A 25,818-nucleotide genomic window follows, 5' to 3' on the forward strand; every position below is an offset into this window, starting at 1 on the left:
AAAGGCAGCAGCAATTGCTGCTGGGAGATGCAAAGCAGGAAGGAAAAAGCTGATTAATGCAGCACAGAGATTCATGAGAGGAACAGGAGCTTGTGAAACAAGTCAATTAGTAGGAAAGGCTATCAAGTGCAAGACAAATGCAAAACAGTGAAGCCTCAGGAAACTATAAAGACAAAATTACCACTAAGTGTGGCTCATTCCCAGCACAATCTGCAAGGCTAACTGATATTAGTGATCCAGAAACCCTCGCTGGAATGGCTCCCCGCCCTCAGAACATAAAACTCAACCCTAAAAACAAAGAAATTAAGTATGAAGTGCCCCTGCTCTGCATGTCACTGCATAAAACATGGAGCAAGGCTGCTGACAGACACCCCACAGGTGCACTGAGGGCTACCAGAGGTAAATGTAGCAGGTTTGAATTTCAGGGCTCTGGTATGTTGTTACTATTTTGCTGTACAAGCAGGAGTTGAGAACTGGGGCGCTGGTGCAAAGCAGTTTTGAAATCCTGCCACTGGATTTAAATAACAAAAATACTGAAATAGAATTTTATGAAGTCAGAGAAGGAGAAAGCACCACTCCTCCTGACACAGAGCATACATATCCTTGTGGGATTAGGTATGCAGGACATTAGGAACAAACATGGAAAACATTTACTGCCACTCAGTCCTCCAGAAAATAAATCTGCAGTATTTAACTCTGAGGTTAGGAACAGCACAGAATATACTGTCTACCCCAAGTCTGTACAGATTTTGCTTAATAGGCATCAGGTGGACAAAAATATCATCTTGTCAGTGGGAATCCCACAGGCAGCTTTGTAAAGTGGAGTAGCTGCAGGTCAGAGATCACACAGCTCTGTCCTAGCTCTGCACGTGAGAAACAGCTCATCCTCAGGTTTTATTCCTCCTTTTCCCTCCAACTTCCCTCTTACAAATGGACTACAAGTACCCTTTTTCTTACACAAGTTCCTCACAAAGCTCCTAGAAGCCACCTCAACTTCTATAAAGCCGTTTATAAAGCTGTTAGGTATAGAAAATCTTTACAGCTGGAGAACAATTCACCATCTACAGTAAGATACATCTAAGAAATCTCTCCAGGATTTAAATAAGGAGTTGCAAAGCATCAGTTCTGTGCCAGCTCCCCTACTGTCCTGATTCCAGTTCAGCACATACTGGCACAGAAATCCTCACAAAGCAATGAGAAAACACATGACTCGAGCAGCAGGAGAAAAAAAAACAGCTATAGCTGCTCCACATAAAGTAAATTAGCAGGCTGGAGCCCGTTATGTGTGTGTTATCAGCATTCATACACCGCGCTGTCCGACACGCCTCGGACACAAGGGCAGCGGCTCTGCCGGGCCGGAGCTTCCCGCGCTGCCCCAGCCCTGAGGGAGGTGGGAGGGAAGAAATGCAAATCCCCACACCGCGTCAAACGCTTCCCCGGGGAGCGGGGCTCCTGCTTGCCCTTTCCCCGATCAGTTTAACCTCGGAACGCAATACCCGATTACCCCTGTTCTGGCTTGCATAACTGGCCGTGCCAATCGTGATCATGAACCAAATCAGCTCCGGACCCGGCATCTGGGCAGAAATAGCCCGAGGGTCGGGGGGCACAGCCGGGAGACCCCCGGCTGCAGCAGCCCTCGGGAGGCACGGGAGGAGGAGGAGGTGGAGAATGGAGGAAGGCTTTGCCGGGGGCAGAGCCGAGACAAGGGAGGGCAGAGTGGGCAGGACCGGCGCTAGGCCGGAGCAGGGCAGGGATGGGGACGCGGCCCCGCAGGGTGAGCCCTCACCTCCTTCCAGCGGAGCTGCCGCAGGCTGATTTTCAGCGCCTCCAGGGAGGTCTTGGCCTTGGAGCTGTCCACCGTGACCCCGGGCCGCCGGGCGCTCTCGGTCCCGCTGCGGCGGCCCGGGGCCCGCCGGGCCCTGCCCCGCGCCGCCCGCCCGGCCGAGCCCGGCGCTCCGGCCCCGCGCCGGCCCCGCTCCCGCTCCCGTTCCCGGCCGGGCAGGGCCCCTTCCCCCGAGAGCGCCGCGGCGGGCGGGCCGCCCTGCGGGGCCTCAGCGGGCAGGGCCGGGGACCCCGGGGGCTCCTCCGCCTCGCGGGCCGGCTCCATCTCCGCCGGTTCCAGCCCGGCCGGCTCCATTTCCGCTATCCCCAACCCGGCCAGTTCCAGCCCGGCCAGCTCTATTCCCTCCGTCCCCTTCCCCGCCGATTCTATCCCCTCTGTCCCCGTCCCCGCCGTCCGCAGCCCGGCCGGTTCCAGCCCGGCCGGCTCCGCTGCCTCTGCCCCCATGCCCGCCTGTCCTATCCCCTCCGTCTCCATCCCCGCCGGTTGTATCCCCTCCGTCCCCGTCAGTTCTGTCCCCTCTGTCCCTGTCCTCAGCCCGGCCGGCTCCATTGTCTCTGTCCCTGTCCCCGCCGGTTGTATCCCCTCTGTCGCCGTCCCTGTCTCCGTCCCCGCCGGTTGTATCCCCTCTGCCCCCGTCCCCAGCCCGGCCGGCTCCATCCCCGGTGGTTCCAGCCCGCCCCCGCTCCCCGCCCGTTGCCATGGCAGCGGCGGGGCCGGTGACCCGCTGGCCCCGCCCCGCCGCCGTGAGGCGCTGACGCCGCCCCCGCCATTTTGGGACCGGGCACAGGCCCCGCCCCGCGCAGCCCGAAATGGCCTCCGGGGCGGGCGGGGCCGCCATGTTGGAAGCGGGCGAGCGCCGCCTCAGGCCGGGCTGCGGGGCGGGCGCGGTGCCCGCCGTGCCCATCGCCACCGAACCGCCCGGGCGGCTCCGACACTCCGCCCGCTCCTTACCGTGCGCCCGAAAGCTTCTCGTGTGAGACGGGGCTCGGGCCGCCGTTACAAAGCGCTGCCTCTCACAAAAGGTGTTCCCATGGACCCTTCAGGTGCTGCTGCATCGGTGCTGGGAGAGCCCATCTGCGGACTTTGAACTCTCTCAGGCACGGCAGGAAAATAGGAAAACGGTTTCTGGATCACAGCAATGGAATTAATAACCTTAACAGCAGCTCCGTGATCATCCTGAGCAAGCTGGAAGGTTCCCTGCCTAGGGCAGGGGGTTGGAACTGTATAAACTTTAACGTCCCTTCCCACCCAAAGCACTCCAGAACTGACCCTATGGCACATTAACCCTCACGGCACGGTTGTGAGGCGGTAGATGCAGAACGTGCCCCTGAGGCGGCTGCAGGAGCACAACCCGGGCTCATGAACGCGGGGCTGCGGGCAGGCGGTGGCGCTGCGCCCTGGGAAATCCGGCCCGGGGCCGGGATTGGGGGAAAAACGGGAATAATCGGGGTTCTGTGTCGAGGAGCGATCACCAGAGTCGTGATCTGGAACAGGACTGAAACAGGATCTCAGCAGAAATTATTTAAACTACAGCAAAATTTAAATAAATGCAGAAAAAGTTGGCACTGTCAGTTAGCTGCGAGATAAAAAAAACAAGGTCGTGTCAAGATGCTTATTTTTTCAGTGCCTCACCAGTCTTCCATCATTTACCCTTGCAGGCAACGAATAAACAAATTAATTAATTAAAGAGAGTGGTGTCTTGCAACGTGAAGGGACCAGGAAGGCTGAGGTCAGGTAGCTCGCTCTTGGGTGCTCTCATGTTGCTATTAAAAGATGTACATTCTTTTTTTATCGCTGTGTTTAATTAAAAACTTGGGAGCATTTCCATGTTCCAGCAGGAGCTCAGGGAGGCTGGTAATGTTGGCAGGATGAGTTGGCTGGGTGGTGTCCTTTCCATGTCCATCACTGAAGGCACATCCTTGGTTTCACCACCACCACCAGATCACAGAAAGGTTTGGGCTGGAAGGAACCTTAAAGATGATCTCATTCCAAACCTCTTCCATGGGCAGGTACAAATCGGAAAGAAAAATTAATATTTTGCTTATGTTCAACATTGGCATAAAAATTCAGTTGTAAGAAAAGCAATTCAGAGATGTTGGAGTGTGATTTAAAGTGGTGACCTGACTCTGACTGTCTCTTATTTTACTGCCAGGCTCCCAGATGAATATTTTTAACACAGAAATTTATCCTCACCAATGTCAGCAGTACTGAAAGAAAGCCAAGGATAGAGTTAAGATGGGCCAAAGCATTAAGAGACATTGGAGCATGGGAAATACCAAACAAAATTATTGCAAAGGGGAAATATTTTTATATCTAATGATCATATATCCACATTTCTTACAGGCTAATAACAGACTAGCTGTTCCTCTACCAGAGAAGCTGTAATAAATCCCATATCTGGTTTGCCTGTGTGGTGTGGATAAAACCCTCATTTCCTGTTGGGATAAACAGGGATGGGCTGCAGTGTGCAGCGTGGGGTCAGGCTGCACGTGGCAGTCAGGGACAGCAAGGTGGGCAGCAATGAGGCACAGGGTAATGCAGGAGGAGAATCCTGCTGAATACAGCAAGCTGGGTCTAGCAGCAGGAGAGAAATGGGAAACTTGAGATCATCTGTCCCCTGTGAGGAGAGGGGAAATTTAGTTATGGTGTGCCCCTAAACACAAGGCTGTTTCCTGAGACCCTTGCTCAGAGGGAGTTGTTGATAAGAACAGACTGTTATATCTTGTGATAATAAGTGAACAAGCATGTGGATTCCATCCAGGAGAACTGTAATCTCCCTATGCTCTCATTAATTAAATTCAGGATATCAAAGCAGAGGTGCTGGCCTAATTTAATGGGAGCGGGGAAGGATCCTGTTTGATTGGACACTCATCTCTCAGACTAACAACTTCACTCTCATTTACCCAAAATCATCACTTACCTGGTGTCTGTGTGTGCAGAAGGTAAGTGCCAGGTCCCAGGAGGAATCCAGGAACAAAGCATTTTTACAGATGCAGCAACCTGAACAGTTTTCCACCACGCTGATCCCAGCAGCTCACACTGAGGGACTGTACTGCCAACCTGTGGTATATGGAATTCTTGAGTTGGGCATGTGAACATGTCAGGCTTATGAGGTTAACAAGTAACATTTTTCTTTACTAATATATTTCCCTTCTTCTAAGTAAACATTTTTGTTTCCAAGTTGGGATCAACATTTTTAGCTTTTATGTAGCATCATAAGGTCAATAACTGTATTCTTTTCTATACTTTTCTCTTTTAAAGACAGCCAAGATAAGAAAAACAAAGTAGCATGTAATTTGCAAAAAGAACATACCATCTTTTTAAAAATATCATATAAAACTGGCTTCCTGCCAAATGCAAATTTGCAGAAATACTTCAGTGTACCCTTTTGAAAAAGAACACATTCCTTAAGCTATTGTTAAAAAATAAAAAACTTACTCATTAAGAACTATCCATCTGTGTCTAAGTTAATAGTTCCTTTTGCAACGATGGTATCTTCTGTCAGTCGTTCTTTCACAAATCCATGAGAAAGCAATGTTCTGTAAAATGAAAAGTCAGAGATAACGAATCTAGCAAACAGACTCCACTTGGAAAAGGTCCGTGGTGGGCTTATGCTTCAGCCTGGATTTAAATCCACATACATCACTCTGTGCTGCCCATGTTTATGTTCGACCACAGAAGATTTGTGGTTGACCTACATATGCAAACAAAACATTTGCTGCATATTTGGGATGGGGGGATTTGCATGATAGAAGATGATGAAAATATGCATAATCGTAGATGACATTTTTGGTTGCCAAGTCCTGCTGCACAGCCCTTTGGAGCTGGCCATGCATGAAAGAGGCTTGCAGCCTGACAGGCACATTGCCTGGCCGTGCTGTGCCCCGACACGGAGCTTCTGCTGCCTCTTGAGCAACACAAACCTGCTGCAACCATCTCAGCAAGCAGCCCCTGTGCTCGCAGAGACACGAATCACACCGCTGAGGGGGCCGAAACCACCAGTGCCACATGTCACCTCTGAGTTCCACATGTCACCTCTGAGTTCCCTTCATGGGGCAGCTCAGCAGACTCACAGATTTTGTTCAGGAGTTTTCTCAGTATTCTTGAAATCCCCAATGCATCAGGGGGTAACATCACACAGCTTAGTCAACAGCAGCTGGTTTATCTGTTCTTGCCCCCACATTTCATCCCACAGCAGCATTTCTAGGAAGTCTGCTGGTGTGTTAGTACACTGGAGGCTGTGCTCTAAAAATTGCACCAGCATAAGTACATATTAATAATGTTAATTATAATGTTAAAGTGGCATGACAAACCCAGATCTCCTAGGACAGTAACCATGCACAGACCTCACAGCTCTTATGTGTGATATAGAAGGGCTCTCCTGTAAAAGAGGTTTTGTCTGCCATTACTGGATGTCTGTCTGGTTGTTCTTCCTATGTCACATCTTATTTGTCATTCAAAATCTCTGCAACTCTGCTGTGCAGAAATAAGTGCTTAAAAGGGTTAGCAGAAAGGAGGAAAATTCCATGGCATCAAGACCAGGTCTCCTCCTTGATCTGTGAAGGTGGCTTTGGAAAAATCTGACAGGATCAGACAGGAGCAAAAGCTCCCTTCCCTACAATCCAACCAAGGAGCTGACCCTGCATGTAACACCCACCACCCATTTACACCACGTTCAAGGGCTCCTCCAAAGATGAAGCTATGTAAGAAGAGGGGCTTCATGCAGAGTCCTGGGGCAGGCAGGAATGTGCACCCATGTGAGAGAAAGAGAACGAAGGAAATCTTGGGAGCCTGTGCCCAAGAAAGAAAGCTGATACAAACCTGGTCCCTGCAAAAACACAGCTCCGAGCCAAGAAGCTGTCTTGGGGCTTCACTCCTACTGTGTTCAGAGAATCAGGACTTTCTGTGAGTGCTTTGCACATCAAAGGAATAACTCTCTCAGCACCTCCATGTGATGCAAACACCCACCATGAGGTTTGGCCAACTGTTCAGTGCTACTCAGGGTTTGTTTATACTAAATCCGTGACGATGTCCCGTGTAAAGGCTTCTTTCCACATATTTGCCCAGTTTCATTGTCCAGAAGAAAAGGCATACAGCTTTCTTACTTCCAGTGGAGTCAAAGAATTTTCTTTGCCCAACAAACAAACTAGAAAATTAACGGCTTTTTAAGTTTAGCAGCCTTCAAACTCAATTCTCAAACACAGATCCAAACCATTAACATCAGGAGATTTAAGCCCTATGAAAAGTTCACAGAAGTTCATGAACAGGGAGTATTAAACACCTCCATTCAATTGTGATCTAACAGAAACTGGCACTGCAAGCTTTATTAAATAACAGTTGCCTTCTTTTTCTCAGGATTCCCATGAGATATTTCTTTCCTCCTACCCAAAGGATTTTATAATCTGCGGGATACTGGAGAGCACCAGAATGGAATTAAAAAGACCATTCTTGTTATTTCATCCTGGTCTTTCTATGAGATTTAAAAATTTAACTATCCCAAGTGAAGTCCATATGCTCCCACGTATATAGGAATGTTCTTGTGGCAATGGGAGGGTAATGAGGAGAAGCTCTGAGCAGCTCAGCACGATGGCAGGTTCCTGCATGCCTGAAATGCAGTATTGCAGAATCAATGTAGACACTCACCAGTGGCTGTGTTAGGTTTTTCCCCATATGAGTTGAGCTTTGCTGGCGTTAGCATCAAAGGAAGAATGAGCATAGCCTGACTGGGTGGCATCTCCTCCTCCTTGGGCTTAGGAGAACCAAAGACCTGAACGTTGCTCAATCAGTCCAAGGACATTTGCACACAAAATCTAGGTTATTCATTCAGGTCAACAAATATTTTTTTGATCAAGATATGTACAAGATAAGAAAAGTGTCATGAAATGTTCTAAGTACACACTAAACATGAGCACAGACCACACAAAAAATCCCCAACAAAGAACTAAACCGATGCATCTGCAAGCAAGATGTGTATCTAGGGGAGCATCTTGGACAGAAACCAACTGACAAAACCCATATTGAGTTATGCTGTATGAAAGTGGGATTAGCATAAACTTGTGAATATTTAAATGAGAAGATAATGCAGTGCTATAGATTGGAAGAAAAGAAGTCTGTCTGGAAACAGAAAAACTTCACAAAGACAGAAGGCTGACCACAGAACCCTCCCCAGAAAGACCTGCTAATACCTCAAAATATTTGAACATGTAGGGTCACAGTCTGTGAACCAATATTAATTCCTTGGGGTTTTTCTCCCTCTCTTAATTATAAGTTTCTGGATTCTTGGCTCTTGCCCACCTCCCACTGACTTACAAGTACTAAGAAATGCCAAGAAGCTCAGGGTGATCACGCTCCTGAGATGGATATTGGGAACTGTGCACTGTCTGCCTGTGGTCAAACTTTTCTTTCTTGCTAATGCAAAAGCCACATAAAAGGTGGTGTCCAAATACATTCAAACACCTGGCTGAGAGTTACTTTAAAGACTCAAAAATTAATTTGAGGGAACCCAGATGAGATCCACTGGTGCACATGTAACCCTCCACCCTTTGGATTCTACACAATTCACGTTTCTGATCATCCCTGTACTAAGAGTCAGAAGACAAACCCTGGGCCTTGCCATCACAGCTGGGCACACCTCATCCCTTCCCTGTGCTGGTGCCCGCTGAGGAATGTCACGGTTAGGGGTGCCAGGTGTCCCAGAGTGGCATCCGCAGGGCTCACCTGGGCCTGGCATTGACTCCTCACCGAGACTGGGAGGAAAAACACCGTGAGCAGACGGGGTGCCACAAATCCTGAGAGTATCACAGGATACCGAGGAACACAGTGGGTCAGGATTCTGAGAGAGGACGTGTGCCCATTTCTAACAGAGCTGTAAGCGATATTGACATGAGACACACATAACGTAGGTGACCACTCATTCAGAACAGCCCTTGGAGAGATTTGTAAGGAGATTTGATGGGATCCCCTCTCAGACTAACCAGGCCCAGCTCCCGCCGCGTCCCCCCGTAACCGAGATGCCGCAGACCCCTCATCACCCTCGCGTCCGTCCGGCGGAGCATCGCGGGCGCCGCAGCCGGTGCCGGCGGCGGGGCCGGGGCGGGGCGGCCGGGCAGGGCCGGGCGGCTCCACCGCCCCCCGCATCACATGAGGGAACTTCGGGCCAATGGCGCCGCGCCGGGGCCGGGGCCCCGCTCGCTCCCGCGGACGCTCATTCAAAACGCGGCCGGGCTCTGGCGCCCGCAGCCCCGCACGGCGCCCGGGGCTCGGCGGGGCGGGCGCTGCCGGCCGCGATGCCCGGCGGGGCCGCGGGCTGAGGCGGCCGCCCGCCCGCCGCCATGCCGGTGAAGAACCGGTACAACCTGGTGGACGATGGCTGCGACTCCCGCGTCCCGCTGCACAACGAGGAGGCCTTCCAGCACGGCATCCACTTCCAGGCCAAGGTGAGCCCCGGGCGCGCTCCCCCCGCAGCCGCCGGGCCGGGGAGCACCGCGGGCCCCGCCGGCCGCACCCCGAGCAGCCCCGAGCAGCCCCGGGGCCCTGGCAGCCGAGCCCCCGCTCCGGCCGCTGCAGAGAGGGCGCTGCGGGTCCCCGCGGGCTCGGGTCCCCGCGGGCTGCGCTCGGTGCTGCCCAGCCGTGCCCCCCCAGCCCTGCCACGGCTGCTCTTCAGCTCTGCAAGTGCCCCTGGGCCACGCTGAGGGAGTCTAAAGAAAACAGCGATCAGCTATGAAAGCCTTCCATTTAGTGAGCACAATCAAACAGGTTCTCGCTCTTTTCCTGGTGTTTTTGCAGCTGTGTAATCCTTAGACGCTGCCTTGGTGCTGCATTTGGGAGCTGCTCTGGAATGACCCCTCTTGACAGCACCGTGGATGCTGTCCCGGGTGCTCATCCCTGCCCGATCCGGTGCCTGTCCTGTCCTGCCACGGCGGGGTCACAGCTCCCCATTCCCCTGGAAACCAGCAGGCTGCTGTGGGCTGCTCACATAATAGTGCCTTACTACGGCTGACCCCTTCCCTGCTTGAAAAGCTGGACCAGATAAGGTCTGCAGCCTTCAGGCATCAGAAAGAAATACTGATATTATCAGAAATTTCGTATTGATCGTGAAGAACAGCCTGGCAGCACAGCAGCACTCTCAGAAAGTGACTCCATTGGAATTGGCATTCTGTAGACAGCATGGGGAACGGGTTTATAATTCAGCTGACAAGAAGAATTGCATTTTGCTGGAGCAACTCACAGGCTCCCTTCCCCTCTTTGCAGGTGGCCTAACACAGATTAGAAATGGAATTCACGCCTGCTGTCTCCTGAGCTGGAAAGAAGGGGCATATACATTCCAATAAAGCTTTGAAATACGGATTTTGTGCCTCTTGGTTTTCCTGCTGAAAGAGCTGTAAGATTTAAGCAGGATACAGGATGAATCTGAATAGACAGCTAATCATGTATTTTAAAAAATTTATCTTCCTTAGGGAAAAAAACATTTAATCTGTGATTTTTCTATTTAAATTAGCATTTGCTGTGCTGCAGACTGTGCTGAGGAGAAGAAAAATTCTTAATTTGATTTTTAAAAGATGGGTAGCAACTGTACCTTTAGGTGAGTGAAACTGGCTTTTCAGATTGACAGCTCCAGGCATCCAGAGCTGGCGAGTGGGTAACACCCTGTTAGGATGTGTGGGTCTGGGATGGGGTTTGCATTACCTTAGTAACATGCTCGCTCAGTTCTGCTTTACAGTCTGTCTCTTCCAATTATGCTGCTCATTGTGGGCACATCAGTCAGCTGCCACGCTGACAATGACAAGGCTGCAGCTGGCTGCAGGTGTCTGGCAGCAGGCAATGCTACTGACCACACTCCCTCTCTAATCTCCGCATTCCAAACTGCCTTCCTCCCCCTGTCATCTTCAGGAGGTCAGTACTGGGAGCTGCTAGTTTGGGCAGAGCTTTGTGTGCTGTTTCATGAGTTTCATGGCTCTGCGTGGGAGCACAGGTACTCAAACTCTGCAGCTAGACCAGAGCAGGGAGTTTGAAAGAATCTCCTCCAGCTCAGCAGTCCCATCTGTCCTCCTGCCCCAATGAATTTGTCCTTAGGAGCATGGCTGTTCCCCACTGCAGCCCTGCTGCTGGCAGACAAAAGGGCAGCCAGCTGCAAGGAGCTCATCTGGATTCCCAGTGACTGTCCTGACAGCCAGCAGAGCAGGGAAGGAGATGTGCACACCAGAGAGGCCACAGATCACAGCAGCACAGCTCTGCCCTCCCCAGCAGCCCAGAGGGAAGCCCTGGCTCTGCTGCTCCCCTCCCTGCTGCCCTCCAGCTCTCGTGTTCTCCTGTGGTTTACCAAAGGCTATAGATGAACTTAACTGCTCTTAAAAATGCCATTTTGCAAAGGCATTTACAGAAGCAGCAGCAAAGCCAGATGACCTTTCAGATTGCTTGTGGTGTTTATTTCAAAGCAGGAGAAAGAGCACTGAAGACTGAGCCAGGAGAGCTCATCTCTGAAAGCCCTTTTAAGCAGACATTTTACAAGATAAAACCTATTGCAATCTGCAAGCAGAACAGTGGAGAAATAAATCCAGAGCTGTCAGTAACAGCAGTACCTATGGGGCTGTTCTGGGGAATTATTTTGTCCCTGTTCATATATATAATATCACCCTGAATGTTTGCAGGAGCCTCCTTTTAGCTGCTCCTTTTCCTCTCCACAAGGGAACAACTTCCAAAAAACCAACAGTTTGTAACCACACACTAAAATCCAGACAAGTTCATGAACCAATGCTCCTGGGAGGGTCGCTAAACTGTGAACTGCCCTCAGTCCCCAGCACTGACAGCAGAGATGGGCTGTGTTCCCCTGGGGGAGCTGATGGACCCCTCTGGGCCCCAGCAGCACCATATCCAGCAGCTGCCCTCAGTGCCAGGGCCACTCCCAGCCCATGCTGTCATCACCCTCTCACTCTGTGACATTCCCCTGTCCTGCCCAACGTGCCCTGGGCCTGCAGGGCTTCCTCAGAGCTGAGCCACAGCACTGCACAGCATCAGCAGCCTTTGCTCCCCACGCAGTGTGCGTCTCCAGGACACCACACATTTCCTTACTGCCAAGGCTGAGTTGGCAGCTCTGTGCCTCCTCCCCTTGGCAGCACAGGGCACTCCTGTGCAGCCATGCCATGTGTGGTGTCACCATGTGCCACCATCGTGTGCTATCACCATGTGCTGTCACCATGTGCCATCCCCGTGTTCCACTGGGCAGCAGCAGCTGCCTCCTGCCAAGGGGTGCACGAGCAGGTTCTGCTTTGGCACACAAGGGGAGAGAGCAGCAGCACAGGAGGGACAAATGCAGCAGCAGGAAGCTGCCCCTGGGTGTTCCATGATGCCCTATGGAGCATGGGCAGTGTGTGCCATTCCTGTCAGAAGAACAGGCAGCCAGCTCGAGGAGCTGAGCTGTGGTGCAGGGCTAGAGCTGGAGGTGATGGGATCCTGCCCTCTGCCATGTCTCAGACCCCAGTAAGGGACCCTGCTGGGACTGGCACAGACACTGGAATGCAGACACCCAACCCCAGGCAGTTTGGTTGTAGGGCACAGATTTGGGTGGGTTTGCCAGGATTCTGCAGACAGCTGAGCTGGTCCAACCAAGCAGGGACAGCAGTATCAAGGGTTAGCATGGTCCAGACTGAAAACTTAAGCTGGAATCACAAGGCTGTTCCAGGAAAGGTGTTTGTTGCACATCCTGGAAGCTTTACAGCTCTTGTGTGCTTTCAGTTTTGAGCAGGTGTAGTAAGGAGGAACAAAGGATAGACAGTCCCAGTTTCAGACTCACAGGATCGTGACTCAGTTACCAGCAGACATAACCCTGCAGAGCACTGCAGGCAATCCAGAACCTGAATGAGGTCAGAGCCTCAGAAATCCCCCAATCTCAGAAATCCCCAACTTGGTAACATTATCTCCAGCAGATGTTGCTATCCTGTCCTGGCTCAAAGGAGCCCAAGCAAGGAGGCAGTAAATAGATGAGGAATGCTGTCTGTTTTGAGGAAGCCCCCACACAAAGCTGTGCATTTCAGCCCAGCCGTGTCTCGCTGTCTCTTTCAGTACATCGGGAGCTTGGACGTGCCCAGGCCCAACAGCCGCGTGGAGATCGTGGCAGCCATGAGGAGGATCCGGGTGAGTTCAGAGCAGCTGAGCCCACGCAGGGTTAAAGCTTGCTCTCCCCACAGTGACTTGGTTGTAACCTACTGTTCCACATCCCCTCCAGCCCTTCCTATCTGGAGCTCAAATCTCAGCCCAGTCAGGTGTGCAACAAGCTTCTCCAGAAATTCTCAAGGCATCTTAGCATAGGCCCATCCTGTGCTCTCTGCAAAAGGATCTGTTATCAAAACTCAAATGTAACCCCCTCTCCTGTGCTGAGCAGCCATGGGGCTTCTCCTTGAACCTAAGAGATTTATTTAGCCTGTTTGGAGTTCTGTGTGTGTGAAAAATAAGCTGGACACAATGTGCTTCACCAAAGCACTTGAGTTCCTTGACAGTTCCAAATATATTGTGTTATATATTGAAATATCAATGCCCTGACAGGTGTGATTGATGTAAATCCCATCTGACTAGACTTTGTGGATTCTGCTGCTCCTAGAACAATTTGCTGCTTTCCCCATGCTCCAGTACAGTTTTACAGTTCCTGTTTCTCATCACCAAGGCTGCTCTCTTCCTGCTCTGCCCCTTTATTCTGCAGAGCAGCCTGTGAATGGTCCCCAGATTTAGCTGTGATTAGCAGGGTTGGGTGGCTTACATCTGCTTCGTGTATAACCAGTTCAAGTGCATCTCCCCCAAAAGGCAGTGCAGCTGTTGTGTCTGGCTGAAATTTTGCAGGGGTCTTAATTCTGAGGCTGTTCATATGTCTCACATCAGCTGAAGTAAGTTTGAGAATCTTCCATTTAAAGCTTTGAAGGGATTATCCTATTTCCCCCCTTCCCCCACAGTGTTTAACCATCTAATTTTCCTTTAGAATAGTGTTTTTTAAACTTAGCCTGTAACTGGCTGGGGATCTGATGTATTCATCTCCAGCCAAGCTTAGAAATGACATTCCCCTCCCTTTGCCTGCTCAGACTATTAGCACAGCTCTTGCTCAGAACACAGTTCAGCAGCAGTCTAAATTGCCTGGTTATTTATGGAACAGGTGAATATCTGTAGGAAGTAAAAGTAATAGGTGAGGACTACCAGGGCAGTTCATGTGCTGGCATAATTATTGGCAATTTTTCATCTCAATCAATATTTATCATCAGATTTGACACTGCACTTCTGCTGATCTATGACACCCTTATAAGAAAAAGCAAACAGTATTTTAATATCACTCAAAATAAAGTGTCACACTCTGTTTTCACACCTGCTATGGCCACAGTGTACCTAGCTCAGAGCCTTGGCATGCAATAGCATCCTTGAGTACCACAAGAAACATGGGAAAAACCCATTCTGCATTCCTGGGTGAATCTTGTCACACAGGATTTTTAAAGTGGGCATGCAGTAATCTCTACTGAGTTTTTAATCTTGGAAGCCCATTCCAAAAAGGGAGGGCTTCCCTTTTCATGTGCACATTGTGCAGCAGGATCTCATTCAGACACTTCCTGGCTGCTGAGCGGAAGATGCTCCTCTATTGAAGATAGTTAATTGGCACTGATCCTTAATTAGAGCATAAAGAATGAACTGGGAGGTCTTTGAAGAGAATTCTGGTGCACAGAGTACCCAACCTAGGAACTGAGGGAAGATGGGGGTTATTTATGTAGCGTTCATTTGCATGCAGAGGCCTTGTCTGTAGCAGAGTTTTTTCCCATGGACTCTCAGCAGCACCAGTTACAACTGGGAGGAAACAGTGGAAGAAGCTCTTGGGGGAAATGAGTATTTTGTTCCTATGTTATTGTGAGTGCCAGTGCCTGTTTGCAGTGCAAGAGTGAGTAAGGTCCCACAGCCCTGCCAAGTGCTGGCAGGGGCATGTCATGGTGAAGCTTTCATCCTTTGTGCACTGCAGTGTTCCACTGGAATTCTCTACTGGAGCAGAAGAGAAAAGTTGTGCAGTACAAGCCCCAGCAGAGCATTCCCTGTGCCATGGGAGGAGGGGGAGCCATCCTGGTGCTGCTGGAGCCAGCCCACGGCTCAGGAGGGCTCTCACTCACTGCTTGTGTTGCTCCGGAGTGAGCAGGGAGGAGGATGAGGAGTCACAGCTCTCTTTCCCAGGCTGTGTCAGAGCTGCTTGCTCTGGTTACTCATCAGTAAATTGATACAAGTGCCAAAACTGCCTTGGGGGAAAAGCCTCCAGCAGCTGAGGGCTCCAGATGTCTTGAGAGGGTCCTGAGGAGAGCAGCAGCAGCAGGTGATGAGTCTGCTCCTTGGACGTTCTGGGCTTTGTACTGGGCTCTTTTGCCAGTCACACGTGAGTCATACCAGGATTCTGGATCAGTGGGATTCTCCCTGTGTAAGCAGAGCTCTGTGCCTGCAGACTTCAGGACGTTACTCCCAGACAGCCTCAAATAACAAATTTTAGCATCAGCCTGCTGAAATCGTGACCTGCTCTTTGGCAGTAGGTATTTGAGGTGCAGTCTCTAGTGAAGCTTAAACCCATACTCTGGGCTGAATGGATGCTTGTAGCATTGCCAGCAATACTCCATTAGTCACACATTAGATCCCATTTCATAACAGGCTGGAAAGCCTTGTCTCATCATGTTCTATGCTTCCACTGGAGAGAATGCAAATGCAGTAGGTAGAACAGGGAAGCTGCTGTTCTTAGCTTCCCATTATGCAGAGCTAGACAACTTTAAGTTTGCTAATCCTCCCAGTGGATTATTAGCTGCCTACAGCTGCCATGTTGTTATTATATGATCAGAGTTCAAGCTAATCCCTCTACCTCTTGCCCTGGCAGGGGAGGTGATGAAAGGAGTTTGCAGCTTGGATAAATGCACTGTACCCTGACAGGCACAGGACTCCAATTCCTCTCAGAGCTCCCACAGCCCGGGCAGGTGTTCCCCACCTCCCAGGGAGCAGCACCTGCTGCCTCAGCTGCCCCAGGCCGTCCAGCTCTGGGTGTCTGGCAGCTCCTGTGCTCTGTCAGCGTGCTGGAGGAGCTGCCTTCTGCTGCAGTAGATCCCTCTGCAGGCATTGGAGCCTTCTCAGCACTCCAGGGAGTTCATGTACAAATCAAGATCTTTCCTCCTCACAATTCAAGCGGTAGCTAATGTGAAGATGGGCTTTGTAAAAACACAAAACACTTCCTTGAAGCTGCTGAGGTTGCTTGGAAAATCTTAGCCAGGGAATGGATGGTTTCAGGTGCAGGGTTAACATCGCCACACGTCCTGCGTGCATTCCCCAGAGCCAGCACTGAGCAGAGGAGAAGGTCAGCTGTTCTCTCCCCTTCCCAGAGCACCTCCAGCCTCAGTCCAGCACTTCACAGCCAGCTGAGCAGGCCTAGTGCTGCTATTTTGGGTGCTGAGCTGTACCAGGACACAGTAGGAGCGAGTGACAAAGCTGTCACCCTCACTGCCAGCCTGCTGCCAGCAATTCCCCAAGACACTCTGTTTGTCTACCTTCAAGGCACAGAATCAGCTTCCCTGGAATCTGCACTTGAGGATCTCTGAAGCCTACAAATTCCATTCTGTTTGGAAGGTTTAGCTTGGACCTGTGCAGGTATTGACACTGAGAAAGGAGCCAGATGTTGGATTATTTAATCATTCCATTAGGGAACAGCCAGCTGGTGCTGTGCCTATCCAAACACCAGGATGAGCAAACGGGCAGGCATCCAGAGCAATGTGTCTTCTGTTACCTCCACATTTCTTGGGCTTAATTTAATTGAGAAGCCTTTTCCCCCAGAGGCCAGTGTGCCAGAGAAACAGAAGCATTTATAAACCTCAGTGCAGGATACATGAGAAATGCCTGAGCTCTCCTTGGAATGAGAACTGGGTTCTCACTTCAGCCTCCCTCTTATCCTGATCATTCTTGCTGCATCCATCTTTGAGCAGAGCCTCAGCTCTTTGCAGTTTCTCCACACAGAACTTGAGTGAGGAGGTGCAATCCAGCCACACTAAGTCAGACTGACTGCCAAGCATCAACTGGTGGTGTTGAAGTGTGACATGACAGCAATTTCAATCAGATGAGTTAAGTCACAATCCTGCTGCACAAAGTGTGAAGCAGAGGCAGCAGGGACAGCTGCAGGGAACCTGCCTGTGCACTGCAGAGCCCCCAGCCCCAGAGCTGGGCTGGCTCACACAGCACCTCTCACTTAAAGCCCTGCCAGGCTGTAAATTCCAACAGTCCAGGAGCAAATATGGGTGGGATTTATCTGTTCTTCCTACAGAAGGAGAAGAACCAGGTGGACAGATGGCAGAAGGCAGGAAGATTGCCTTCAGCCCTCTCAGTTTAATTTATTACTGTGTGACAGGTCTCAGAGATAGAGGTGTTTCATGGGCTTGTCTATGAGATTGTTCTAGAACACAGTTCCCTCAGTTTCCCCAGGCAGACAGAAGTTCACCCAGAAACTGCTGCATGGATTCCTCTGACATATTCTGCCCGTAAGCCCTTCCTGGGTTATTGTGCTCAGAGCTGTTTTCCTTCCAGCTTCACGTTAATCTGAACTGGAGTTGTGATCAGAACTAAAAGAGAGAGAGGCTGAACTCCCAGCTGGGTTTCTTGGTGAGTCTCTGCAGCCTCTCCCTCTGTAATGAAGGTGTTTGGTCAGCTGTAGCTGAGGCACAGACTCAAACATGGGAGTGCAAATTGCTGAGCACTTGCCCCGGGCTACAGAGCTGTGTAGCTGCACGCCAGGAGCTGTTGTTGTTGGATGGGAGTTTGTTCTGCTGCAGCTCCTGGAGGGTTTTCCCTTTCAGCCTCTTTGGAAGAGCATCCAGAGCTCAGCTAATGATAGCCCTGGGCTGTGGCAGACACAAGCCTGGTATCTTAAAATACTTCAGCAGCCTCAGACTGCTGGGGTGGACCTTTCTTTAGTTCTCAGAACACCATGCACCTTCCTTTCATTGACAGGAGGATAAACAGTGACAGCTCTGACAAGGTTAGGGTGTGAAACACAGGCATCTCTTCCTCCTTCTCCCCCACACTAAGACATTGTATTCACCCCAGAGTATGCTCCAAGGGAGCATCACTTTACAGGATACCTTCCCTGCCTCTCTGGAGAACCCTGCAAATGTTGTTTCCCCTGCTGAGTGTTACACACAGCCCATGGCCTCCAGGAGTGGGCTGTGGCAGCCAAACCAATACACACAAGCATGTACAAACTTGCTCCGCCACCTTCTGCAGCATGTCTGGTGTTAATTCTGACTCCTCTCCAAAGCAGAGGTCTGAGAATGGCTCTGCAGCTTTCCTCAGGCAGCACATGATCAGCCCACAGGGCTGCTCAGCCCCAGGAGCACCAGTTACTCTCAGGGTCCCATCCATGACACCAAGCATCTCAACCACTTTAAGGTTCCTACCACACAAGATTAAGCTAATTGGGTTTACCTTTCCAGGCCCTGGCAAAATACAGCAAGTGTTTTCAGGATAGTAATTAAATGTTAATTGCAGCTAAGTTTAGCCCTAATGCCTCATTAGTTTGTTTTCCTGTTTGTTGCATCTCTAGCAGAGTCTCCTGCACAGGGATGGGATCAGGCTGGGCTTCCCAGGAGCCAGGAGTCCCACCATGTGCTCTGAGGCTCCCTGAGCCTTGCCAGGAAGCTCCTCCTGCTCCTGCCCAGGGCAGGCAGCCCTGAAACCACCACAGTCAGTGCACAGCTCTGCTGCAAAGCATTCTGCTGCTCCACACTGCAAATGGCCCCAGGTTTGGCTCCCAGTCTGTGTCCTGCTCTTTAGGAAGATAAAGCATGACAGGGATGCCACCTTACCCTGAGGGATGGCAGACACATTGTGGGTCTTACCTGCACGCAGCACAGGAGGCTGAAGGAGCTGAGCCCTCTGGCAGAAGGTCTGGCAGGAATCCATTTCTCCAGGCAAAACAAGTGGCTTCAGTGTGACTGCAGGAGCTGCAGCCTCCCAGGCCCTGCTCTGAGTTCTGCAGCCTCTGCCCCTCCCAGTGTGCCCTGCAGCCCCAGTTAGCCCCAACACCAGCTGGACAAGCTCTCCCTGAGCTCCCTTCCCAGGAGCCCCAGGCAGGGTGGGCCCTGCAGGTGCAGCTCCTTGGGCCTCTCTCCAGGTGTTCTCTGGTCACCTGGACAGGCTCTGGTGTGCTCCATGCTTTCCAGCCCCACAAAAGAGTAATTAAAATGTGGGAGCTGGCTTTCTAGAAAAATTGAGTCTGCCTTGTCTCAGACAAACCCAAGCTTGTTTTACCCATTTTCTGCTGTTTGTATTATGTTCAAACAAAGAGAAGAAGCTCTTAATGAGCTGTTTCTGCAGTGGCACGGTGCACAGTGTTTCTAGGCAGCATTGTGTGGTGTGCTGGAGAACTGACTATGCTCTGTGTGTCTGGAGTGGGAGGAGAGGAAAAAACACCTCTGAGATTACACAAGAGTCCAACAACCTTCTGCTCACTGCTTGGAGGTCTCACCATACAATGGAGCTGCCCCACTGACTTAGAAACTGCTGCAGATTTCCACCCTGCCCATCTCCAACCCTAAATCACCTCTGGACTTCCTGCCACAGAATAATGGGTTACCTTCTGTCACTTAACCTGTGAGCTGAAACGAGTGGGACTGGTCAAGCTGTGAGCACAGGCCACTGTGCCAGAAGGCAGCTGAGGGCATTTTTGGTAGCCACATTTCATGACCCAGTTTTGAGGAGTGGCTGGTGACTGAGATGCTTCAGTTCCCCCACCCTGTTCAGAGTGCAGGGCTGATGACAGATGGATGGAGGGATCAGGCAGTGAAATGTGTCATCTCCAGGCAACAGTGACCTTTGTGCCTTCCTCAGAGCTCTCAGAGCCCCCTGGCTTCTCCAGCGAGGGGGTGGAACCAGTCAGGCACATTAATTCTGTTTTGCATAAGAGTAGTGGTGGATTGGAGTTTAGTTGAAGGCTAATAAAAGCAGCATTTAAATGGATAAAAGCTAAATTAAAATGTTAGTGCTAAATAGAACAAGACAGAGCTTTTTGTCTGATGCTGAATCTTGGCAATGAAACAGGTACCTTTTAATTGTAAAATAAAGTGGCTTTAACAGTATTATCATTATATTACTGAAGCATTTAATTTCCCTAGCTAAAATATCACCGTATGAGATCTCTGCAAAGCTTTTATCTAGTTTGAAATAAAGAGACTTTTTCACCAATTATGCTACTGGTTGTAGAGTATTACAGAGATGAAATATAATGGCTTTCAAATTACATTCTGGTGAAGAACACTCAGCCACAACTCAAAGCTGCTTCTTTGTTGGTGCCTGAAAAAAATGTAATTGAGAAGGTAACCAGAGTGCAGAGAGCACATTGGATTGGCTTGGTAACAAGGAGCTGCCTCAACGTGAGTGGCAGCTGCAGGGGCACAGAGCTGGGGCTGCCCCTGAACGAGCAGAGACCCTCCCTGTGCAGGCAATGCAAGTGCAGGGCTGGATTTCCACCAGAGCAGGGTGATGTGTTTCAGGAACAGAACAGAATAACCCATGAAGATACAAACATGTAAATCTGTCCCTTGAGTCTCTCTCTGTGCAGAGAAAAATCTGAAAAAAGTCATCCTGTAATCCTGATGCTTTGGCTGAGCCTCTGTTCTCAGGGGGAGCCTGTGCTGGACACGGGGGGCAGCCAGGGCACAGCATTGGTGCCCCTGTGGATGCTGCCTTGATGTTGTCACATGCAGGGCCCTTTGTACTGCCCTGCTCAGTGTTCTGAGGAGAGGGACCCCGAGGGACTGGGACCACAAAGGCAAATCCAGCCCAGGAAAATAAGATTTGCTAACAATGGCTTGGTGCTATGCTTGCTTTCTTCAATCTGCTTTTGCTCTGTATGAATGAGGCCTGAGGACAGACAGAATCTGTGCTACTGTATAAAGTACTTTGACAAGCTACTTCATGTTTTGACCAAATAACAGCGTGATAAATCTAAAGCATAAAAGTCTTGAATGGCTCCCTGGAAGGAAGGATGCTTTGATGAGGGAGCAGGGATTTTTTAAAGGCATTATGGAATGGTTTTCTTTCTTTCCTGCAGCAGTGATTAGGCATTATTTAAATGTCTTTTCCCTGGACCAGATGGGTTATTTGAACTAATTGGCAGCTGCCTGACAGCTTTCAGGACACCTGAGTCACTTCCCACTTCCTCCATCCTTCTGTCCCTGCTGCTGCAGAGATCCTGCCTGGGTGGCTGTGCTGGAGGGCAGGATGTGGCACTGAAGGAGCATCCCAGGCCAGGGCCCCAAATCACCTGTTCCTGCACAGCCAGGGCCAGTGTACTCCCTGGAATGCCACCAAACCCTCTGAGCTCCAGGCTTTTCCTCCTAAAAATCAGATGATTTTTGTCAGATGAAGAAGAGCAGAGGGACATGTTCAGGCCAGGTGCAGTGTGGTGAGGATGAGGCAGTCACAGCTGCCTCAGGAGGGTGTAAGGCACACACAGGTACCCTTCAGGCTGAAATGCCACCTGCCACCTGCTGAGTGTCCTTGCCCTGCTGCAGAGCCACTCATGGAGCACTCAAGGGTCAGTGATCCCCAGCTCCATGGACCTGCTCAGTCCTGCTGCAGCCTGTGCTGTTCTGTTAATGATTATAGGGCACAAACCTCCATCCCAGGCACGTTTCCCATTTTCATGTTGTTGCCCCCAGGGCAGTGCTGGTCTCCTGCTTGTCTCAGTTCCTGGGATCCCAGCTGGTGGCAGGAGCTGTGGGCTCTGTCTGGGTTAATCACTGACCTGTGTGAGCAGGGCAGGATGCTTTGATGTCCACACTTCACACCTCCTGCTGACCCCACTGCAAGCCCAGGGACACAGGAACAGCACTGCAGGGAGAGAGGAGCCTGTGATGTTCTGGTACAGCTTTGGTGACAAGACTTCAGTGACAATAAACACTGACAGCATAAAACCCTCTTTTTCCATAATCTCCATATCTAAACCCAGGCTTTTCCCTCATCATGATTCACTAATCTCAGTAGCTCCCCTGAGGCTAATAGAGTCCTTGAACTGCTTAATATTCTGGAGTTTTGGAAATGACACAATTAGACTTGAATTCTCTTTCTCTACAGTAGCAGTCTTGTTTCCAAATTGGAGTGAAGTTTCATGGACAATTTGAAGAGAACCCAGAGGCTTCCCCTTAAATTTAGGAGCTGCAGTTTTATTAGCACTCAGTAATTTCTAAGCAAGGCCCACTTGAGAGAAGCAGTGTGGGAGCTGTGCCTGACTGTGCTCAGGGCTGCACATGTGGGTGCTGCTCCTCCTTTCAGTGCACACCTGGAGGTCAGCTCTGAGTCACTGGGCTTCTGTAAGAAATGTTTGCTCAAGTGGAACTGCTGGAGATCGATAGTATGAACAGCTACAGAGAAAAGGTCTCCTTGCCTGGCAATAAAGCAGATTATTTCTGTCCCTGGGTGTCTCAAAGCAGCACATAGCAAGGCTGTTCATGGCACTGACGGGTAGAAAGGTTCAGCTGCACCCAGGGCTTGAGCTAACAAAGAGCTCTTAGGAGATGGATTGCACCTAGCAGAGGAGCCCTGAGCGTGGTCTGCACCCAGCATCCCCCCATTGTCATTCTGCTCAGTTTGTCATCAAGTGCTGCTTCTGAATGCAAATGGAGATCAAGTCCTCCTTCTAGCTTGGATTCTGCTTGCTCCAAGATAAAGGTGCCAAGTCCAGCTTCCTGACTCTGCTGTGGATATGCAAAGGAAATGCTAATTTCCCTAGGAGAAATGGCAGGACACAGAGCTGGAGGACAGCACCCAGGATGCACATGGGGTGTGATAGCAAGTGTGGAAGGCAGGAGATGTTCCCTCCCCGCAGCATTCACACACAGCAGGTGTTAGTCATGCAGATGTAGCTCCTCCAGATTCTCAACAGCAAACCAGATTGCTCCTTCTCCTCTGGATAGGTACCCACCCTGGGAGGACATGCTGAGCTCCCTGAAGGCACCAGGGCTTTTGGGAGGAGGCTGCAGAGCAGCACAGGGCTGGAAATGGAGAGCCCAGCAGGTCACAGCTGGCCCTGTTGGGGCTGCCTTGGTTTGGTCATCAGGCTGAACATGGGGGCACTCTCTGCCTCTCCCTCTGCACCCCCCTGCCTGCCCCTCTCAGGAGCACTGACATTCCCTCTCCATCCCTGCACTCATCCCAGCCTGCTCTGGCTGCCTTTCCCTCTGGATTGCCATCCCCCTTCCCTCGGACTACCTGCACTAAAATAGCATCCTTACATAAACACTAAGTCTTGCATTATTTAGAGGCCCAAAATCCCTGCCTTAGTCAGAGCCTGTACATGGCAGTGGGATCAGGTTTTCTCCCCATGTCTGTGCTGTCCAGTGAGTCCCTGCCAGGACCCTCATGAAGCCCCTGCCCCACACCCTGCAGGCCCTGCACAAACTGCTCTGAGCAATGCTCTGCTCTCCTGAAGAGCAGCATCACAAACACACCCCTGAAAGCCACACAAGAGCAACATTGGCCTTTTTTTCTCTCTCCAAACAAACAATAAACACCAACTTGCAGAGACAGAGCAGAGCAGCCCTGGTAACCACCCCTGTCCCATCTCCTGCCTCTGAGGCCAGCAGTTCCTCTTTTCCCTCTCTGCACAGCCCAGCCAAAGCCGCAGGAATTGAGCCAGGAGCATCTCCCCTGCCGTGGCCTGTCAGGCCCATGGAGAGGGCTGGGCAGGGACTGAAAGTGCAGCAGGAATCCTGGAGCAGGCAGCAGAAATCCTCAGTTGCTCCTGTCTGCACAAGCAGTGTCTGCTGGCCTGGCCCTGCCAGCGAGGTGCTGGGTGGCTGTCACTTGGCAGGGCTGGCTGTAACCAGAACAACTGAATGAATGGAGTGGAAAATGAATATCCTTGCTTTGTGAGTGAAAAACAGACAGAGAAAATACTCTTTTACCTTCCCACAGCCATGCAGGGGGTCGGGGGCTTTTTCATGGAGCTCTGAGCTTGCTGCAGAGTCCTGGCTCCTGCTCTTCAGAGCTTTGTTGTGTGAACCTTCATGGACAAGGTTTAAAGCAATCCCATCTCCTGACTTGCCTCCTGTCCTACATACCAGACTGGAGGGCAGCTAGGATATGAAACATGCACTAAACCAGGCCCTTCTCTGCAGGGTGACACAGATGTTTGTAGGGGAATATGGAATTACTTGAAGATACTGCAGTGTTTAATTGCAGTTTCACTTCTCAGGGTTATTTCAGGTAAATCTGACCTGCTTCTAATGAAATTAGCACTTTTTATCTGCAGTAACCTAGCAGCTTTCTCAGGTAGGGACATTTTCATGCCCCTGTTGGAGTGGGGTCCCAAGACACTTTCTCATTACTGCTGCTAATTAATCATCCAAGGCACTGCAGATGGAAAAGGTAATTTGTTTCCTCCTGCAAAGTGAATAGAGGTAGGGAGGAAAATAAACCCAGCTTCCCCGTGAGCTGGGCTTGGCCTGCCCTGGCAAGACAAGAACTGTGTGGGAAAGCTCCCTATTAAACCTGGGGACAGCAGGGAGCTCCTGGAAGTGACAGACACACAAAGGGTCTTTTGTCAGAGAGGCACCAAAGGCCAGATGATGTCACCTTGTGCTGGGCTGTGAGGCTGCTTGTGCCTCTCAGGATGGAGCTCAGCAGTATTGCACTATCTCTTCCACAGGGAGAGGCCATGAAAAGGCTGCCTTTGTCCCACCCTTTCTTAAGAGCAGACGAGGAAGCTTTGTTCTAGGATGGTCTGTGGTTTTTCTGAGGTGGAAAAGACTAATTACAGAGCCACTGCTAGCCCTGGGCTCCCACCAGCTCCCAGCACCTGCAGGTGCCCCACTCACCCCATGGGTGTAACTCTGCTGTTTCCTCCACATCCTTCTGAGTGGCACAGAGAAATGTCTGAGCTCCAGCCAAGTCCTCTGCCTTGTCACCTTAGGGTGGAGAGATTGAGTTATCCTGAAGGGCTGGCTGAGACTTCAGCAGTCTGGGGCCTCCCAAGGATAAGATCTGTTGGAAATGAGGAGAAGGGGATGAGGAGGAAGGTCTGTATTGCCATGTCCATCAGAATGCTCCGGATTCCTCAGGTGTCAGAGGAGACCTGGACAAAATGCAGCTTTTCTCCTTCTCCCCCTGATGTGATCAGCCTGCACTGCTGCAGCAGGGCAGCATCCTCACTGCCCCTGCCCCGGGTCAGCCAGGGACCCTTCGGGATGGACTGGGGCCACATGTCCTTGCTGCCCTTCCAGGGACTCCCAGAAACCCAGCAGCCCATGACAGCTTGGGGAGCAGTCTGCAGCATCTACAGAGAGCTCGCTGGATGGTGGAAGGAGCTCATTTAAATGAGAAAAAAAAGACTTGGAGTACATTGCCAGCATTCTCCTTGCCTATTGTACTCCCTGTTCGGTTTCTGCTTTCCAGTGAGCAGTTTTATGTTTCCAAGGATCATAAATTCTCATTTTTCCACTGGGCAGGAGGTGCACTCCTGGTCCCCGCTGCTTCCTGCGTGGCTTTTGTGTCCGTGTTGCCGAGCTACTGCAGCACAGCCCGGGCAATGCCCGGCCCATTCAGCGCAGCCCCGGCCACGGGGGCTCAGCGCTCCCCAGCCCCTGATTGTGAGGGACACACGGGGAAAGGCTCCCAGACAGAGCCACGGGGAGAGCTGTGCTGCTGGGGCCGGCAGGGAGCTCGGGAGGGTGGCATCAGCACGGACAGACAGCAGCCTGTGCTCCGAGGGGACGGACACTGCCGGTCTGTCAGCCCAGGGCGGCCCCGCTGGCTGGGGGAGATCCGGAGTTCTCCAGAGCATCAGCTCCAAGGGCAGCTCTCCAAGCATGGGTAGTTCAAGCAGCAGCCCAGATAACAGCCTGTCCTCACCCCGTGTGGGTCAGCTGGTCTGAAATTAATTACATTCCTCAGCTGGAAATACTTGGATTCATCATGGCTTTAAATCCTGAAATGGGACTTGTATA

General features: G+C 51.1%; 2 protein-coding genes and 1 long non-coding RNA gene across 6 annotated transcripts in view; 1 reads left to right on the forward strand and 2 right to left on the reverse strand.

Annotated features, from left to right (window-relative positions):
* The window catches only part of TTLL11 (tubulin tyrosine ligase like 11), a 35,098-nt gene extending 31,933 nt beyond the window's left edge, over nt 1–3,165 (reverse strand). Inside the window, exon 1 of one of the 3 annotated variants that reach the window (XM_063174492.1) lies at nt 2,795–3,165. Coding sequence is in view for 2 of the 3 variants with exons in the window: in XM_063174490.1 (XP_063030560.1) it covers nt 1,787–2,317 (531 nt within the window). In the remaining variant the exon portion in view is untranslated. Of the gene's footprint in view, nt 1–1,504; nt 1,631–1,786; nt 2,327–2,794 lie in introns of those variants that run through there. The other 2 variants (XM_063174490.1, XM_063174489.1) reach the window with 2 other exon arrangements.
* A 681-nt stretch (nt 3,166–3,846) lies between these two features.
* On the reverse strand, nt 3,847–25,005 carry LOC134428100 (uncharacterized). Its single transcript, XR_010030320.1, has 5 exons — nt 24,691–25,005; nt 21,491–21,706; nt 5,282–5,382; nt 4,764–4,903; nt 3,847–4,050 (listed from the first exon to the last, which is right to left on the reverse strand). It is a non-coding gene; the product is annotated as an uncharacterized LOC134428100 (long non-coding RNA).
* LOC134428098 (carboxyl-terminal PDZ ligand of neuronal nitric oxide synthase protein-like) overlaps nt 9,150–25,818 on the forward strand; it is a 28,539-nt gene continuing 11,870 nt past the window's right edge. For both annotated transcript variants that reach the window (XM_063174487.1, XM_063174488.1), the window contains exons 1-2: nt 9,150–9,279; nt 12,902–12,973. In XM_063174487.1, coding sequence (XP_063030557.1) covers nt 9,175–9,279; nt 12,902–12,973 — 177 coding nt within the window. In that variant the 5' untranslated portion in view covers nt 9,150–9,174. The remainder of the gene's footprint in view (nt 9,280–12,901; nt 12,974–25,818) is intronic.

Source organism: Melospiza melodia, chromosome 22 (assembly GCF_035770615.1).
Source record: "Melospiza melodia melodia isolate bMelMel2 chromosome 22, bMelMel2.pri, whole genome shotgun sequence".
NCBI lineage: Eukaryota > Metazoa > Chordata > Aves > Passeriformes > Passerellidae > Melospiza > Melospiza melodia.